A 20,183-nucleotide genomic window follows, 5' to 3' on the forward strand; every position below is an offset into this window, starting at 1 on the left:
TCCTAATCTCAAATATTATGTCTAGTTGTATGTTATAGGGAGGTATACTTTGCTTTAATATCATTGTATTTCTGAAAAAATATATATACTTAATATTTAATACAGTTCACTGATACACATTTTCTAATTATTTACTTTAAGTGATAGTATCTGAAAGCCCTGGGTGTTTGAAACAGCTTTGTCCCCAGATAAAGAAAAATCAAATGAAACAATTTCTGGGCAGGGTGCCTGGGTTGTTCAGGTCCATTAATCATCCACGCTTGATCTTAGCTCAGGTCTTGATCTCAGGGTCCCAAGTTAGAGCCTTGCATTGGGCTCCATGCACAGCCCAGGTGCAAATTTACTTAAAAAAAAAAAAAAATTCTGGGACGCTTGGGTCCATTGCTCACCTAAAGTCAAACAACCTTAAAGGGCCTAGACTGGGACTCAGGTCACAGCAACTTATTAACTGCATAAAGGCCAACTTCACAAAGCGAGTGCCTCGAACCAAAAGCAAGGCGGTGCCTTAAGAACTGCCTAACCTTCGGTGAAGTGGCTGCCGACCAACAGCCAGGAGGTTGTCTGGGCAGGTGTGTAAAGGCCCAGGAGGAAGGCCTGTTTACGCTCACTCACAAACCAGCCACACTCCTGATGTGATGACCCAGGACTGTGGGGAAGGACACTCTGTCATGGCCATCACTGCACACTCAGCCCCAAGTGTTTCCTATGACTGGGCCACCTAGAAGTCACCTCCACACACCTGGAAGGATTGATAGGCGGGAACTTAGATAAGCATGTGGAAATTAGTTCTATCAGAGAAGGAGGGGTCAGCTTAAGTGGTTAGGAGTAGCCAGAAGGGGGAGGACGCCAGACTGTTTGACAAAAAGAAGTACATATAAGAGAAAGTAGAGAAACACCCCCACTTTCAAACATGGGGATCTGTGCACGGGATCTGTAAACTAAACAAGAGAGAGTGGGATGACCTGGTTCACCCTCCCCCTCCTGAACCTTCTCTGGGCTGCAGCTGGGACCAGCACCTGGACCCGAAGTTCATGCTGTGAGTATGGTGGTTTATCCAGAGAGGTCAGGGGAGCAGTTCCCCCGGGCACAGGGGGAAACCTTACACACGGAGGTCTGCTAAGGAGAAAGTGACTGAAAACAGCAATCACTGTAGGAGTTCCAAGTGGGCGAGTCAGGGTGAGTGTGTGCTGCATCTTTCCTGACTGAACCCCGTAAGTGCTTGGAGAAGCAAGTCTATGCATTTTACCTTAGAAGAGGTTGAAAGAGTGGTGCAGGAACAATGGCTGGCAGCACAAAGAGAGATGCTCAGAGCTCTTCTGACCAAGTGCCACTGCTGGGGGATGTTGGATCTCACTGAGGACAGCTTGTATCCCATGTCTTCCATATTTTCCATGTAAGACTGAGAGAAAAAGGAGGTGCCTGCCTGGCTTAGTTGAGGAGGATGCAACTCTTGATCTCAGGATTGTGAGTTTGAGCCCCATGCAGGGTATAGAGATGACATAAAAATAAAATCTTTTAAAAAGTAGTTGGTACCTCAGTGGCTCAGTGGGTTTAATGTCTGACTCTTGATTTCAGCCCAGGTCACAATTTCAGTGTTGTGGATAGAGCCCCATATAAGGCTCTGCACTCAGCAGGGAGTCTGCTTGTCCCTGTCGCTCTGCTGTTCTCCCTACTCATGCACATTCTCTCTCTCTCTCAAATAAATAGATAAAACCCTAAAACACAAAAAAGAAATAGCTTTTTTTTTTAAGACTTATTTATTTTAGGGAGAAAAAGTGGGGAAAGGGCAGAGGGAGGGAGAGAGAGAGAATCACAAACAGACTCCATGCTGAGCACAGAGCTGGACATAGGGCTCAATCCCAAGACCCTGAGATCATGACCTGAGCCAAAACCAAGAGTCCAAAGTTTAACCAACTATACCACCCAGGCAACCCAAAAAACAATAACTTAAAAAATAAAAAAGATAGGGCACCTGGGTGGCTCAGTCTGTTAGGCATCTGCCTTTGGCTCAGGTCATGATCTAGGGTCCTGGGATTGAGCCCTGCATCAGGCCCTGCTCAGCAGGGAGCCTGCTTCTCTCACTCCCACTCCCCCTCTTGTGTTCCCTCTCTCACTATCTGTCTCTCTCTGTCAAATAAATAAATAAATTTTTTATAATTAATTAATTAATTAAAAATTAAAAATAGGGACACCTGGGTGGCTCAGTTGGTTAAGCGACTGCCGTCGGCTCAGGTCATGATCCTGGAGTTCTCGGATCAAGTCCTGCATCAGGCTCCCTGCTCGGTGGGGAGTCTGCTTCTCCTTCCAAGCCTCCCCTTCTCATACTCTCTCTCCCTCTCTTTCATTCTCTCTCTTTCAAATAAATAAATAAATCTTTAAAAAAACAAAAATAAAAATAAAAAATAATAAAGAGTGTGATAAGCACTGGGTGTTATATACAACTAATTAATTATTGAACCTTACATCTGAAATTAATTTTGTACTCTATATTGGCTAATTGAATTTTTTTTTCTGTATTTACATTTTTTTTTAAATTTTTTATTTCTTTTCAGCATAACAGTATTCATTGTTTTTTCACCACACCGAGTGCTCCATGCAATCCATGCCCTCCCTAATACACACCACCTGGCTCCTCCAACCTCCTACCCCCCGCCCCTTCAAAACCCTCAGGTTGTTTTTCAGAGTCCATAGTCTCTCATGGTTCACCTCCCCTTCCAATTTCCCTCAACTCCCTTCTCCTCTCAATCTCCCCTTGTCCTCCATATTATTTGTTATGCTCCACAAATAAGTGAAACCATACGATAATTGGCTCTCTCTGCTTGACTTCTTTCCCTCAGCATAATCTCCTCCAGTCCCATCCATGTTGATACAAAAGTTGGGTGTTCATCCTTTCTGATGGAGGCATAATACTGCATAGTGTATATGGACCACATCTTCCTTATCCATTCATCCGTTGAAGGGCATCTTGGTTCTTTCCACAGTTTGGCGACCGTGGCCATGGCTGCTATAAACATTGGGGTACAGATGGCCCTTCTTTTCACTCCATCTGTATCTTTGGGGTAAATACCCAGTAGTGCAATGGCAGGGTCATAGGGAAGCTCTATTTTTAATTTCTTGAGGAATCTCCACACTGTTCTCCAAAGTGCCTGCACCAACTTGCATTCCCACCAACAGTGTAAGAGGGTTCCCCTTTCTCCACATCCTCTCCCAGCACACGTTGTTTCCTGTCTTGCTAATTTTGGCCATTCTAACTGGTGTAAGGTGGTATCTCAATGTGGTTTTAATTTGAATCTCCCTGATGGCTAGTGATGAACATTTTTTCCTGTGTCTGATAGCCATTTGTATGTCTTTATTGGAGAAGTGTCTGTTCATGTCTTCTGCCCATTTTTTGGCATGATTATCTGTTTTGTGTGTATTGAGTTTGAGAAGTTCTTTATAGATCCTGGATATCAACATTTTGTCTGTATTGTCATTTGCAAATATCTTCTCCCATTCCATGGGTTGCCTCTTTGTTTTGTTGACTGTTTCCTTTGCTGTGCAGAAGCTTTTGATCTTGATGAAGTCCCAAAAGTTCATTTTCACTTTTGTTTCCTTTGCTTTTGGAGACATATCTTGAAAGAAGTTGCTGTGGCTGATATCAAAGAGGTTACTGCCTATGTTCTCCTCGAGAATTCTGATAGATTCCTGTTTCACGTTGAGGTCTTTTATCCATTTCCTTTTATCCATTTATCTTTGTGTATGGTGTAAGAGAATGGTCGAGTTTCATTCTTCTACATATAGCTGTCCAATTTTCCGAGCACCATTTATTGAAGAGACTATCTTCTTTCCACTGTATATTTTTTCCTGCTTTGTCGAAGATTATTTGACCATAGAGTTGAGGGTCCATATCTGGGCTCTCTACTCTGTTCCACTGGTCTATGTGTCTGTTTTTATGCCAGTACCATGCTGTCTTGGTGATCACAGCTTTGTAGTAAAGTTTGAAATCAGGCAACATGATGCCGCCAGTTTTGTTTTTCTTTTTCAACATTTCCTTCACAATTCAGGGTCTCTTCTGATTCCATACAAATTTTAGGATTATTTACTCCAGCTCTTTGAAAAATACCAGTGGAATTTTGATCGGAATGGCATTAAAAGTATAGATTGCTCTAGGCAGTATAGACATTTTAACAACGTTTATTCTTCTGATCCAAGAGCATGGAATGGTCTTCCATCTTTTTGTGTCTTCTTCGATTTCTTTCATGAGTGTTCTGTAGTTCCTCAAGTAGATCCCTTATCTCTTTGGTTTGGTTTATTCCCAGGTATCTTTTAATAGGAGTGTCAGAAGAAAATAATGTCTTTCAGAGAAAAAGACTTAATTCCTTTAGACATGTCTAATTGTGGGTGTTTAAAACAGAAACACTAGGGAGCTTTTGGAGGTTTAGATGAAGGCCTAGAAAAAGAGATCAGGACAGGAGAAAGAGATTGGATGTCATCTGATAGAGGGGATGACCAATATTGAGGAACTGTGCAGAGGTAGCAGAGACAAGCTCCCAAAAAAGCCATGAGTCCATGGCACCTGGCTGGTTCAGTCAGCAGAGCATGTGACTCTTGATCTAAGGATCATGATTTCAAGCCCCACATTGGGGGTAGAGCCTATTTTAAAAACATATAAACACAGGTACCTGGGTGGCTCAGTCATTAAGCATCTGTCTTCAGCTTGGGCCACGATCCCAGGGTCTGGGGATCAAGCTCCATGTCAGGCACCCTGCTCAGCATGGTTTTATCTGATCTCTAAAGCTTTTAAATTGTCTCTGTCAGGAGTCCAAGACGGTGAAGGAGTAGGAGACCTTAGTTTTGTCTGGTCCCAGGAATTCACCTAGGTAGCTATCAAATCATTGTGAACACCTGTGAAACCAGAGATATAAGAAAAGAATTGCTGCAACTCTACAAATAGAAAAGCAAACACTTTCTACAAGGTAGGTGTGCAGAAGTGAATCCAAGGCCATATATCAGAAGATAAACTGAGGAGGCAGTGAGCCTCTGTATGCCAGCTACCAGAAAGCAATATACATTGGAGGACTGCAAAAATCAGAACTTTAAAAGTCTGCTCCAGTGAGGGCTGTCCCTGCCTGAAAGGATCTCAGGTGGTGAAGTGGGGCAGAATCCTAGGTGGGACAGTGTGGTCTCAAGAACATCGGGGTCACAAGAAGACCAGGGGTGCCTGAGTGTGGCAGAGTTCTCAGGCATCGGAGCCAGGAAGCTAGCTGCAAACGGTAAGCCCGGGAGTGGTGGACTCTCAGCTCCATGTTGCCATTTACCACAACTGCTGACTGTCAGGCAACCACTCCAAGCAGGGAACCAGCAAACAGCAGAACCATGGTGAAACCTGCCTTCATCTCCCAGGAGGAGAGGCACAGGTGTGCACCACAGTGGTTTGCAGGGTTGGGAGACTCCAATCAGGGTCATGTGCCTGAGGCAGAAATGCTCAGTCACAGACTAGGTAAGCATGGAGTACAGACAGAGACCAAGGAGACAGGAGTGACTGACTGTTTTTTCCTAAGGGCACACTGAGGTATGCAGGGCACAGCTTTCAGCTCTAGGGCTGGAGATTGGGAGGACACCATTTTCATTCTCATCCTTTAAAATGCATAGAAAGCTTCAGGGAACAAAACCCACATAGAGCAATCTGGAGCAAATTACTTGGCCTGGCCCCTGGCAAGAGTGGTGCAGTTCTGCCTGGAGCAAAGGCACCTGAGAATCAGCTCAACAGGGCCCTCCCCCAGAAGATCAGCAAGAACATCCAGCTAAGACCAAATTTACCTATCACACAGAACTATAGAAATCCAGACCTAGGGGAAAATAGTGTACAGAATTCATGTGGGTTTCTTCTGATAAATCTCTAGTGTTTCTATTTTAAATTTTTTTCTCTTTCCTTTCCCACTAATTTCCTATTTTATCAACCCTCTTCTTAAGTCTTTTTTTAATTTTCATTTTTACAGTTACACTATATCCTTTCATTGTATTTAATTTTATTTTTGTATAAATATATAAACTTCTCTTTCTTTACAATTTTGGAATGCAGTTTATTCTAACAAACGACCAAAATACACCCAGAATCTAGCAATCTAGTGTACTCCTCTGTTCCCTTCACCTGTTTGATTATATTCTCTCTTTTTAAGTCTTTTTAAATTTTCATCCTTACAGTTACATTCTATCAATACATTGAAAGGACAGAATGCAACTGTAAGGATGAATATTTATTTATTTATTTATTTTAAAGTTTTTCTTTCTTTTCAACTTTGGGATATAGTTTCTTCTAACAATCCAAAATACACCCAGGATAGCATGTATTGCTCTGTTCTGTACACCTGTCTGTTTATATTCTTTCTTTCCTTTTTTGTTTTTTCATTTTCATTTTTAAAGTTACATTCTATCCTTTCATTGTATTTAATTTTAATTTTGTACATATATAAACTTTCCATTCTTTGCAATTTGGGGATTTAGTTTTCTTCTTTTTTTTTCAATTTAATTTCATTTTTTCAGTGTTCCAAGATTCATTGTTTATGCACCACACCCAGTGCTCCATGCAACACATGCCCTCCTTAGTACCCACCGCCAGGCTCATCTAACCCCCTACCCTCCTCCCCTCCAAAATCCTCAGTTTGTTTCTCAGCATCCACAGTCTCTCATGGTTCATCTCCCCCTCCAATTTCCCCCAATTGAGATACCACCTTACACCAGTTAGAATGGCCAAAATTAACAAGACAATAAACAAGTTTTGGACCGGATGTGGAGAAAGGGGAACCCTCTTACACTGTTGGTGGGAATGCAAGTTGGTGCAGCTACTTTGGAAAACAGTGTGGAGATTCCAAGAAATTAAAAATAGAGCTACCCTATGGCCCTGCCATTGCACTACTAGATATTTACCCCAAAGATACAGATGTAGTGAAAAGAAGGGCCATCTGTACCCCAATGTTCATAGCAGCAATGGCCATGGTTGCCAAACTGTGGAAAGAACCAAGATGCCCTTCAACGGACGAATGGATAAGGAAGATGTGTTCCATATACACTATGGAGTATTATGCCTTCATCAGAAAGGATGAATACCCAACTTTTGTATCAACATGGATGGGACTGGAGGAGATTATGCTGAGGGAAAGAAGTCAAGCAGAGAGAGCCAATTATCGTATGGTTTCACTTACTTGTGGAGCATAAGGAATAACAAGGAAAAGGGATTTCATTTTCTAACAAACAGACCAAAATACACACAGGATCCACTGTACTGCTCTTTTCTGTTCACCTTTCAGGTTATATTCTCTCTCTCTCTCTCTCTCTCTCTCTCTCCTCTCCCTTTCTGGAGAAATAAAAGAACTAAAATCCAATCAAGTCAAAATCAAAAAGGTTATTAATGACATGCAATACAAGATGGAGGCTCTAACTGCTAGGATAAATTAGGCAGAAGAGAGAATTAGTGATATAGAAGAGAAAATGATAGAGGATAAAGAAGCTAATAAAAAGAGATAAACAACTACAATATCAGGGGAGAATTCAAGAGATAAGTGATACCATAAAGCAAAACAATATTTGAATAATTGGGATCCCAGAAGAGAAAAGAGCAAGAGGGGAGCAAAAGGTGTATTGGAGCAACTGATAGCAGAGAACGTCCCTAACCTGGGGAAGCAAGCAGGCATTCAAGTCCAGGAGGCACAGAAAACCACCCTCAAAATCAATAAAAATAGGTCAACACCTTGACATATAATAGTGAAACTTGCAAATCTGAGAGAAAAAGAAAATCCTGTAAGGAGCTTGGGACAAGAGGTAAGTAACATACAAAGGTAGAAACATTAGACGGGCAGGAGATCTATCCACAAAGACATGATGGACCAGAAAAGACTGGCATGTTATATTCAGGGTGCTAAATGAGAAAAATATGCAGCCAAGAACACTTTATCTAGCTAGAATGTCATTCAAAATAGAAGGAGAGATAAAAAATAAAAAATAAATTTAAAAAAACTTCCAGAAAAAACATAAACTATAAGAATTATGATCACTAAACCAGCCCTGCAAGAAATATTAAAGGGGATCTGTAAACAAAGAGACAGCCCAAAAGTAACATACATCAGAAAGAAACAGATGATATACAGAAAATATACAGAAACTTTACAGGTAATACAATGGCACTAAATTTATATCTTTCAATAATTATTCTAAATGTAAATGGGCTACATGCCCAAATTAAAAAAAAACACAGGGTATCAGATTGGATAAAAAGCAAGACCCATCAATATGCTGTCTGCAGGATACTCATTTTAGACCCAAAGACACCTCCAGACTTTCAATGTCCATGCTAGTGGACACTGAAAGAAAGCTGGGGTAGCAATCCTTATATCAGACAAATGAGATTTTAAACCAAAGAATACAAAAAAAGATGAAGAAGGAGATAATATCATAACTAAAGGTTCTATACAATAAGATCTAATAATCGTAAATATTTATGCCCCTAACATAGGAGCAGCCAATTATCTAAACCAATTAATAACAAAATTAAAGAAACACATTAATAATAATACAATAATGGTAGGGGACTTTAATATCCACTCACTGCAATGGACAGATCATCTAAGCAGAAGATCAACAAAGAAACAAGGGCTTTGAATAACACACTGGACCACATGGATTTCACAGATAAATTCAGAGCATTCCATCCTAAAGCAAGAGAATACACATTCTTCTCAAGTGCACATGGAACATTCTCTAAAATAGAACACATACTGGGTTGCAAATTGGGTCTCAACCAGTACCACAAGATTGGGATCATTCCCTGCATATTGCAAAATGCTTTGAAACCTGAACTCAGTCACAAGGCGAAATTTGGAAAGAACACAAATAAATGGAGATTAAAGAGCACCCTACTAAAGAATGAATGGGTCACAGGAAATTAAAGAGTTTTTAAAAATTGATAAAGGAAAACAGAATTTTTCAAAACCTTTGGGATGCAGCGAAGACAGTCCTAAGAAGGAAGTATATAGCACTACTAGCCTTTCCCAAGAAATAAGAAAGATCTCAAATACACAGCCTAACCTTACTCCTAAAGGAGCTGGAGAAAGAACAGCAAGTAAAGCCTAAATACAGCAGAAGAAAAAAATTAATAAAGATTAGAGCAGAAATAAATGAAATGGAAACCAAAAGAACAGTGGAACAGGTCAATGAAACTAAGACCTAGATATTTGAAAAAATTAATAAGATCAATAAACCCCTGGCCAGACTTATCAAAAAGAAAAAAGAAAAGACCTAAATAAATAAAATCATGAATGAAAGAGGAGAGATGACGACCATCACTGAAGAAATGCAAACAAATATAAGAACATATAATGAGCAACCACAGGCCAACAATTTAGCTAATCTGTAAGAAATAGATACAGGCCTATGGATGTATAAACTACCAAAACTGAATCAGGAAGAAACAGAAAACCTGGACAAACCCATAACCAGCAAGGAAATTGAAGCAGTAATCAAAAATCTCCCAACAAACAAGAGTCCAGGGCCAGATGGCTTCACAGGGGAGTTCTTCCAAACATTTAAAGAAGATCTAACACTTACCATCCTGGAAAAATGGAAATGGAAGGAAACTTCCAAGCTTGTTTTATGAGGCCACCATTATCCTGATCCCCAAACCAGACAAAGACTCCATCAAAAAGGAGAATTACAGAAATATCCCTGATGAATATGGATGCCCAAATTCTCTCCAAGATACTAGCTGATAGGATCCAAAAGTACCATAAAAGTATTATTCACTACAAACAAGTGGGATTTATTCCTGGGCTGCAAGCATGCAAATCAATCAATGTGATACACTACATTAATAAAAGAAAGGACAACAACCATATGATCCTCTTAATAGATGCAGAAAAAGCATTTGATGAAGTACAGCATCTTTTTTTGATTAAAACTCTCCACAGTGTAGGGATAGAGGGAACATACCTCAATATCATAAAATCCATCTATGAAAATTCCACAGCAAATATCATTCTCCACGGGGGAAAAGCTGAGTGCTTCTTCCTTTAGGTCAGGAACAAGGAAGGGATGTCCACTCTCAGCACTGTTGTTCAACATACTACTAAAAGTCCTAGACTTAGTAGACAACAAAAAGAAATTTGGTTTTATCTGATTTCTAAAGCATTTAGAATGTCTCTGTCACCTCACCTTAACCTGTTATTGCCTGAGGTTCATCACATATGATTTTATTCTTACAGATTTGAAACCACAGTGACATCCTGGGGCCTTGTCGTCTCCTCTATCAAAAATATTGATGAAAGTGTCCATGATCAGACATACTGGCAATTCCTTAGTGGCAAAATACCTGCTGATGAGGTGAGAAAAGGAAAGGAATCTGGGACTTTCTTCCATAGTCTGCAGGCTACTCTATTTCATTTCCTTATTTAATTCATTCATTCATTTAATCAACAAATAATTGTGAGAGTGTATGTATACATACAATACCTGCGGTTACAGTGATGCATGTATATGTATATATGCATATATGTTATGCATATATGTACAGTGATTCGATTGAATGATAGATGATAAGTAGATAGATGGATGATAACAGAACAGGTGGCTGGCTTTCTAAAATAGCTTTTTCAGGGCGCCTGGGTGGCTCAGTGGGTTAAAGCCACTGCCTTCGGCTCAGGTCATGATCCCAGCGTCCTGGGATCGAGCCCCGCATCGGGCTCACTGCTCAGCAGGGAGCCTGCTTCCTCCCTTCTCTCTCTGCCTGCCTCTCTGCCTACTTGTGATCTGTCTGTCAAATAAATAAATAAAATCTTTAAAAAAAATAAAATAAAAATAAAATAGCTTTTTCAATAACTAAGAAAACTGGACTGATCTACTTATAGCAATAAGAGCTGAAAAAGGAAAAAGCAATGTGAGAAATTTAAAAAAAAATAATAGATAAAGTAAAATGTGACCCAAGAAGATGACCACTTAAGGTTTTAAAAATTAAACATCATTGTGTAAAATAAAAGCACGGTGACTTCATCACCAGTGGGAAACAAATATGGGGAATGGGAAACATGGCTTTTCATGCAGGGATGTTATCGTATTTCACCCATCAACTCTGTAGGTATTGTTGATTCTCTTTTTTTTTTTTTTAAAGATTTTTTATTTATTTATTTGACAGACAGAAATCACAAGTAGGCAGAGAGGCAGGCAGAGAGAGAGGAAGGGAGGCAGGCTCCCTGCTGAGCAAAGAGCCCCACGAGGGGCTCCATCCCAAGACCCTGGGATCATGACCCGAGCCGAAGGCAGAGGCTTTAACCCACTGAGCCACCCAGGCGCCCCGATTCTCTTTTTTACTAAGTCTTGAAGGCGTTAAAGGGACTTCCAAAACTCCTGTATCTAGTGTGGGATTGAGCGATCATCGAGCCCAGGCTTCCAAACTGTAGCATGACTGTCCTTCCCCCACAGCTTCATTCAATGTTCATTCTTCTTGCTCTAACATTTTTTTAAAAATCTCCAAAAAGAATGGCAGTCTCATGTCTGCCAATTACCTTTCTTCTCTGGGGAGAGAAGGGGAAATAGAAAGGCCTCTGGGATCCAAAAAATCTGGGCCTGGAATTATTCTTTCTGATGCCCCGTGACTTGAAAGCTAATCATCAATACTGCCATCATCTAACTTCTCTGCCTTGAAACCCAAGACTTCGCAACCCACTGCCCTTCCCTACTTTTGGCAAAATCTTCAAAAGTGAACATGAGTTCCTACCTCGAATGTTCTAAACTTGGCTTAACTAAGTCATTTTCTTGCACACTTGCTATGTATCAGGTACTATATGAGGCACCTGGCAGTCATTATTCCTAATCCTGAAATGTTTCTTTGGGGTAAATATTATTAGTGCAGTTTTAGACATGAAGCAAAGGAGGATCTCACAATTTAAGGGGCTTGTCCAAAGACATGTTCCATGTGGCAACTCTGAGCCTGGAAACAAAGACTCCCTAAATCTCAATTCCATTCTCTTCCATAGTCATCAAGCTGCCCATTGCACTCTGGGATGATTTTACTCCTCTAGCAAGGGGCTGGTCATTCGGGAGGTGGGAGTAGTTACATGCACCATGGTCTCCTCATGTTCTTCTCTGCTTGTTTCCAGGAGTTGCTGACTACAAACCCTCTGACCGTGAGCACATCACAGCCAATTTCACACAGTGCTAAGGACAAGGTGGGTTCAGGTTCTCTCAAACATCTCCAAAAGACGGTGGAATTTTTGTTCACTTTATTCCAAGTCTATGCAAAAATACCCTGGATATCTACAATGCTGCTATATTCCTGCTAAAAACACAGAAACCACTACGTAGAATAAATGATTCAAACTTCCCTGGAGTCTTAACATCTGTGGCCCATGAAAGAAGTCCAGCTTCTCAAGGCAATGACTGCCAGTCATCATTTAAACCTAGAATGAAGGGAGGAGAGAGAGCCCAGGTGATATCTTTGGGGTTCATGCTGATCTTCATGATTAATTAACAAATGGATTCCTTTATTTCTACAAATGAAATTATATATCTTAAAAACTCCAATTTTCTTCTTATTCCAAGTACTACTTTTCAAATCACTTAGTGAAATAACCAAAATTATTTCATGAGTCTCCCAGGTGGTTTAGAACTAGGTAAATGAGACTCATACTCTCCCTTTCCATTTCTAATATTTATTCTGGGTAAAATTAAGTTTAAAATGTATATTTTTATATAATTTATAGATATATACAAACATTTAATATGTAACTATAACCTATACTATGTAATACAAAATTTGAAATCTATTTTATGTATTAAATATAAATATATATTTAAAATCCCACACCACACATGTAACATATGTATTTTACACAGTAAATAGAAATACAGATCTATAACCTCACCCTATACCTACATTTAAAAGAAAAATTAAGCTTTCAAAGACAGTCATAACTCCAGTCTCTGCTGGTAGGAGTCAACACTGGTACCAACTTTTCAGTGAAGGATATGAAAATTGTATCAGAAGACCTAACAGACTCAACTACAACCTCCAAAATCCCAATTCTGAAAAGTATACACAATAGGGCACAGATATACAAGAATCAAAATGTGTGCTGAGGCAATTAGAGAGCAAACCCTAGAGATGCAGCCTCAGTACATTTCCTGAACTGACCCCAAGGCAGAGATTCACCTGCCCCATCGCAGATCTCCACCCCCAGCTGCTCAGAGCAAGAGCCTGCCCTCTGGCAACAGGGGCTCCTGGGAGAAGGAGGTGTGAGCCACCAGCCCAAGCCCTCATCCCAAACATACCATTAGGTACATCATTGGACCCCAGGAAAAGCCCAGCGCTGGTGCTGTGATGGAAGGCACCCTCCGGGAGTGTGAATAAGTGATCTCTCATAACATGCCCTGATATTCAAAATATAGAAAACGCGGAAACAGTCTACATGCCCAACAATAGGGCAATGGAGAGATAAACCCTGGTGGATCCATATGCTGGGATACTTAAAAGTCACCGAAATTCTGAAGTCCACATATGAGTGAGAACATACAGTATCTATCTTTCTCTGACTGACTTCACTAAGCATTATACCCTCTAGAGCACCCATGTTGTTGCACAAGGCAAGATTTCATTCTTTTTTTATGGCTGAATAATAGTCCATTGCATAGCTACACCACATCTTTATCCATCATCTATGAATAAACAGCTGGGCTGCTTCCATAATTTGGCTATTGTAATAATGCTGCTATAAACATAGGGGTGAATATATAACTTTTTGAATTAGTGTTTTTATTTTCTTTGGGTAAATACCCAGTAGAGGAATTACTGGTTCATATGTGGAATTTAAGAAAAACAAAAAACAAAAAAAAAACAAAACAGAGTGCCTGTGTGGCTCAGTCAGTTAAACATCTGACTTCAGGTCGCCATGATTTCAGAGCCCTGGGATAGAGCCCCACCTCCACCTCCATGCTCAGCTATACCCCTCCCCACTGCTGGCGCATGTGTTCTCTTTCTCTCTCAAATAAACGATATTTTTTAATCTCTTAAAAAAAAAAAAAGAAACAAAACAGATAAACAAAGAAAGAAAAGACAAACAAAAAAAACCAGACTCTTGACTACAGGGAACAAACTGGTGTTGCCAAGGAGAGAGGGGAGGGGATGGGTGAAATAGACAGAGAGGATTGAAAATACACTTTTGGTGATGAGCATTGAGTAATGTATAGAAGTGTTGAATCACTATATCATATATCTGATACTAATATATTACGTATATGTTAATTATACTTGATTTTAAAAGTTAATTAATTTTTTAAAAGAAGTATGATATAAACATTAATTTTTTTAAGATTTTTATGTATTTATTTAGAGGGGGTGCAGAAAGAGAAAGGAAGAGACAGAAGCCCAAGCAGATGCCACACTGAGCATGGAGCTGGACCTGGGGCTCGAGCCCATGATCCTGAGATTGTGACCTGAGCTGAAATCAAGAGTTAGATGCTCAACTGACTGAGCCACCCAGATACCTGTATTAAATTCATTTTTTTAACTGTCAGTAAAATTCGTGTTGAAAATAAATACTTGCTGACAAAGAAAAGACATTCATGATGTACTCTGATGCCATCCATGTCAGAGTATTAGAGTGGTTCACTGTGTGATGTAATTATTGGAGATTGACTTTTTTGTTGTTGTTTGCTTCTCTGTTGTCTACATTTTCTCCATTTGATACGTAATGATTGAGCAGCTGGAAAGTGGGGAAAAAATTACTTTTAACAAGGATGACCTTTTTTTTTTTTTTTTTTACAATAATTTGGGCAATGAAAGGAAGGAGTGTGTGTGTGTGTGTGTGTGTGAGAGAGAGAGAGAGAGAGAGAGAGAACTGCCTCCCCCCCCCCAACTTTTGCAATTAACTGTGTGTGTTCATTTGTTTTCCTCCCAGCAAGACTGGGGCACAGACAAGCAGGCTGACAATGGATCTGTGACACATTGCAATTCCACTTTGAGGAAGTGCTGTAATAAAATGTAGTTTCCATGTGCTCCTGATTGCTTCCAGTATATTGCCCAAGCACGGGTTTGGTAATGCGTTGAGACTATCATAAGTGTTTTTGCGACCTCTACTGACCATGGATGGTAAAGTCTAAACTTCCTTCAGGGAAGTGGTCAATTTTCTGCATTACTGTTTTTGTCAAGATGCGGGGACAGGGAGGAAGACTGTTATCAAACCCATTTGTACTTTTCCTTAACTAGATATATGAATGACCTATGCCAACTTCATGATTGAAGAGCACAACCCTGATAAAGAAGTGGAACTACAGAGAGCCTCCTCTAGCCTTTTCCAGCTGAGACCCTATAATTTTTTTTGAAACAACAAAGAATCTGGCTCAGAAGTGCAGATGGCTTTGAGATTTCTAAGCAGAAGAGGAATAACAACAACTACAATAAGAAGAATCCTGGCCAAGAACATAAAAATAGAAAGGAAGAGAGAATAGAACAAAATAGTTCCAAACTCTATCTTGAAGACCAAACATGTAAAACAGCCATGATGTTTTTTGGACAGTAAAGTGAATTTGACCAAACATATAAAAAATACGTAATAAAGTCATGATAATTAAAACAGTGTAGCACTGGTTTCAAATCAGGAAGAATATGGGAATGGAATAAAATGTTTAAAAATGTTATGTGGGAAATAGTGTATTTTAAAAATCAATTTTTTAAAAAGATTTTATTTAGGATATATACCCAGGAGTGCAACTATCATATGATCTCTTTGATATGAGGAAGTGGAGATGCAAGGCGGGGGGGGGTTGGGGGGAGGTAGGAAAAGAAAAAATGAAAAGATGGGATTGGGAGGGAGACAAACCATAAAAGACTCAATCTCAAGAAACAGACTGAGGGTTGCGGGGGGGAGGGGGGACGGGAGAGGGTGGTGGGGAAATGGACATTGGGGAGGGTATGGGCTATGATGAGTGCTGTGAAATGTGTAAACCTGACGATTCACAGACCTGTACCCCTGGGGATAAAAATACATTATATGTTTATTAAAATAAAAAAATTAAAATAAAATCAATTTAAAGAAAAAAAAAGATTTTATTTATTTATTTAGAGAGTGAGAGCATGTGTGCATGAGCATGGGGAGGGACAGAGGGAGAGAGAGAGAATCTTAAGGAGGCTCCATGATCAACAAGAGCCTAACTCAGGGCTTAATCTCACAACCTTGATATCATGACCTGAGCCAAAATCAAGAGTCAGGATGCTTAACTGAGTCACCCAGGTAACCCATAAAATCACATACTAAATGAGGATCTTTTAAAGAGTTTATTTGTTTATTTGGCAGAGAGAGAGAGCACAAGCAGGGGAGGCAGAAGAGGGAAAATCAGACTACCTGCTGAGCAGGGAGCCTAAAACAGGGCTCAATCCCACAACCCTGGGATCATGACTTGAGCCAAAGGCAGATGCTTAACCAACTGAGCTACCCAGGTACCCCTAAATGAGGATTTTTCACTTGGCAAAAGAATTGCATTACATCCCTACTTCTGGCCCTTATAGACATATTATCAAGGTCAAAAATGCAAAAAAAAAATAATAATAATAACTGGCAGATTGTACTGCATGAAAATTATGAATGGTCCTACTTCAAAAAAAAAGACATAGTGAACACTTAAAAAAATTTCAAATCATATACAAATAGGGTTTATATTTAATATATAACAAGCATTTTGAATTGATAAAAATAAGCAGTACAATTGAAATATAGACAAAATACACAAGCAAGCAAACCACACACATGGAAAAGTAAATAAACAAAAATATAGAGGCCAAAGATGAGAAAAACTTCAACATCACTAGTTACTAAAAAATTGAAAACTAATGTATAACCAGTGTGTAAGTTATATGAAGTAGGACTCAGAGAATGCTATCAGAAATCAACTTCAAGGGTGCCTGGCAGTCTCAGTCAGTGGATCATATAGTTCTTGATCTCAGGGCTGTGAGTTGAGCCCCTTGTTGGGGGTAGAGATTACATAAAAATAAAATATTTTTATAAGATAGATAGAAAGAGGAGCACCTGGGGGGCTCAGTGCGTTAAGCCTCTGCTTTCAGCTCAGGTCATGATCTCAGAGTCCTGGGATTGAGCCCCGCATCAGGCTCTCTGCTGAGCAGAGAGCCTGCTTTCCCCTCTCTCTCTGCCTGCTGCTCTGCCTACTTGTGATCTCTCTCTCTCTGTCAAATAAATAAATAAAAATATTTTTAAAAAAAAGACAGGAAGAAAGAAAAAACAAAGAAAGAAGAAAAGAAAAGAAAAAGAAGGAAGGAGAGAAGGAAGGAAGGAAGGAAGGAAAAGGGAAATCAACTTAAGTTTACCCTGCTCCTCCTTATCCAAACTGCAAACCAACTCTGTAATTGTTAATATAACTTTCAAAGTCTTTGGTAACCTGAAACCAATGTTTTGCTTGGATGATAAATGGAATTAAATTCGTTGGACATCTAGGTCTTTCAAATAGGATAAAATGTTAAGTCATTAATTACTGGACATAGGTTTGTGCTTTTAAATTCTTACTGCAAAGAAACTAAGAATATTTAAATCTGTTGGTAAACATTTTCTGTGTTTAACTGATTCACCAATTTGCCATCTAAAGAATTCTGGTGTAACAGTTCACAAATGGTTACTCCTTAGTATTCACTGGAGATTAAGGTTTTTAAAGAATGCAAAATTCTAAATGACTGATGGCATGCATTTTTGAAGGTAAAAGAAGGTAATTTTGTTCTAAAGGAGATGGTTGTTTGGAAAGAAATGGCTTGGGACAAAATCTGAATGCGAAGGAGATGCAGAAGGTTTATGATGGGAAAACTTGGAAAAGGAATTTTAGGCGTGGTCAGGACTGACTAAGATTAAAACAAATGGGTTTTAAAGTGCACTGGTGTAAGACTGAAATTCTCTCTGTTCAAAAAAACAAAGTTTTCTTAGAATTTTTTGTGTGTGGTGATTTTTTTTTTTTTAATGTGCTGTTGGATTCAATTTGCTACTATTTTGTTGAGGATGTTTCCATCTATGTCCTCTCAAGGTAATGGCTTATAGCTTTCTTTTTTGTAGGGACTTTATCTGGTTTTGGTATCATGATAATGTTGGCCTCATAGAATGAATTTGAAAGCTTTCCTTTCTCTTCTATTTTTTGGAGTAGTTTGAGAAGAAAAGGTATTAACGCTTACTTAAATGTTTAGTAGAATTCACCTATTCAGTCATCTAGTCCTAGACTTTTGTTGGTATGGAGTCTTTTGATTATTAATTCAATTTCTTTGCTGACAATCAGTCTGTGCAAATTTTATATTCCTTCTTGCTTCAGTTTCAGTAGGTTATATGTTTCTAGGAATTTGTCCATTTCTTCTAGGTTGTTCAATTTGGTAACATGGTTTTTCATAACATTCTCTTATAATCCTTTGTATTTCTGTGGTGTTGATTCAGTTCTGATTTTATTTAAGTCCTCTCTCTCTCTTTCTTTATTATGAGTCTCAAAAACAGTTTGTCAATTTGTTGATCTTTTTTAAAAAAGCACAAGCTCCTGGTTTCATTGATCTGTTCTAATGTGTTTTTTTTTTATTAATTTCTTTTCAGTGTAACAGAATTCATTGTTAATGCACCACACCCAGTGCTCCATGCCATATGTGCCCTCCATAATACCCACCACCTGGCTCCCCCAACCTCCCACCCTTCGCCCCTTCAAAACCCTCAGATTGTTTTTCAGAGTCGATAGTCTTCTTAGATTAATTGATCTGCTGTTAAGAAGAAAACATAGTTTTCTCTTTGCCTGTCCAAAAAAAAAAAAAAAAAAAAACCACTTTCTACCCTCCCACACTGTTAGTGGGAATGTAAGCTGGTGCAGCCACTCCGGAAAACAGCATGGAGGTTCCTCAAAAAGTTGAAAATAGAGCTACCCTACAACCCAGCTATTGCACTACTGGGTATTTACCCCAAAGATACAAATGTAGTGATCTGAAGGGGCATGTGCACCCGAATATTTATAGCAGCAAAGCCCACAATAGCCAAACTATGGAAAGAACCTAGATGTCCATCAACAGATGAATGGATAAAGAAGAGATGGTATATATATACAATGGAATACCATGCAGCCATCAAAAGAAATGAAAGCTTGCCATTTGCGATGATGTGGATAGAACTAGATGGTATTATGCTGAACAAAATAAATCAGTCAGAGAAAGACAATTATGATATGATCTCTCTGATATGAGGAAGTTGAGAAACAATGTGGGGGGTTTGGGGGGGGAAGGAAAAAATGAAACAAGATGGGATCGGGAAGGAGACAAACCACAAGAGACTCTTAATCTCACAAAACAAACTGAGGGTTGCTGGGGGGAGGGGGGAGGGAGAGAGTGATTGGGTTATGGACGTTGGGGAAGGTATGTACTATGGTGAGTGCTGTGAAGTGTAAACCTGGCGATTCACAGACTTGTACCCCTGGGGCTAATAATACACTATACGTTAATAAAAAATTAAAAAAAATTTAAATTAAAAAAAAACAGTTTTTATGTTTTCTTTTATTAGATCTTTAACATCCCTAATCCTATTTAGGTGTGTGCTTTAAAAGGTTTTAACAAACTACCCCAAGGTTTAAATCTTGAACAAAGTCTTAACTAATTAGGTTTGCTTGATTGGTATGTTATGTTCTGGTTCTGGCTGTTGAAGTGTTATGTGTCAATGTGTCACATGATAACTGAGTTTCCTTGTCTATAGTATCATAGTAAACTCTGGTATCAGATCATTAACAATGTCCATTTCTGAGTTTTTTTGGTCACTTATAATTGTTCTAATTCTCTTGTAAACTGAGTTTTATCTTCAAGGAGATTCATATAAAGGACTTTCAGGACAAATACAAGTATTCAATATATCGAAAATCCTAAAACTGAAATGGGTAAGAATTTACAGAACTAACTAAAGCTGCATTCAAACTAAACCAGAATTAGTAACATGAGACTAAATGAACTAAAAGATTATAGTGTTGTGTCTCTTATTTTAAATATTGCTGGTTCTCTAATGTTTGCTCTTCCACACTAAAGAAAATTTTACTTAAGTTATCTGTGACTTACAGAAATGTAAAAATATTCATTTGTAAACAAATCAAAGCATTCAACTTTTCTCTATCTGAACCTCTGAAACTCAAAAGGTCTCAGTAAGTATTCTTTCTTCCATGGC

At 39.1% G+C, this 20,183-nt stretch overlaps 1 protein-coding gene across 1 annotated transcript in view; it reads left to right on the plus strand.

Annotated features, from left to right (window-relative positions):
* Positions 1-957: 957 nt before the first annotated feature.
* CBLIF (cobalamin binding intrinsic factor) overlaps positions 958-20,183 on the plus strand; it is a gene marked incomplete at both ends in the record, with an annotated part of 88,738 nt that continues 69,512 nt past the window's right edge. Inside the window, one exon of the mRNA XM_080816910.1 lies at positions 958-1,036. Within this exon, the coding sequence (XP_080673036.1) occupies positions 958-1,036 (79 nt within the window). The remainder of the gene's footprint in view (positions 1,037-20,183) is intronic.

The sequence above is a fragment of the Martes martes genome, assembly GCF_963455335.1.
Source record: "Martes martes genome assembly, chromosome: 10".
NCBI lineage: Eukaryota > Metazoa > Chordata > Mammalia > Carnivora > Mustelidae > Martes > Martes martes.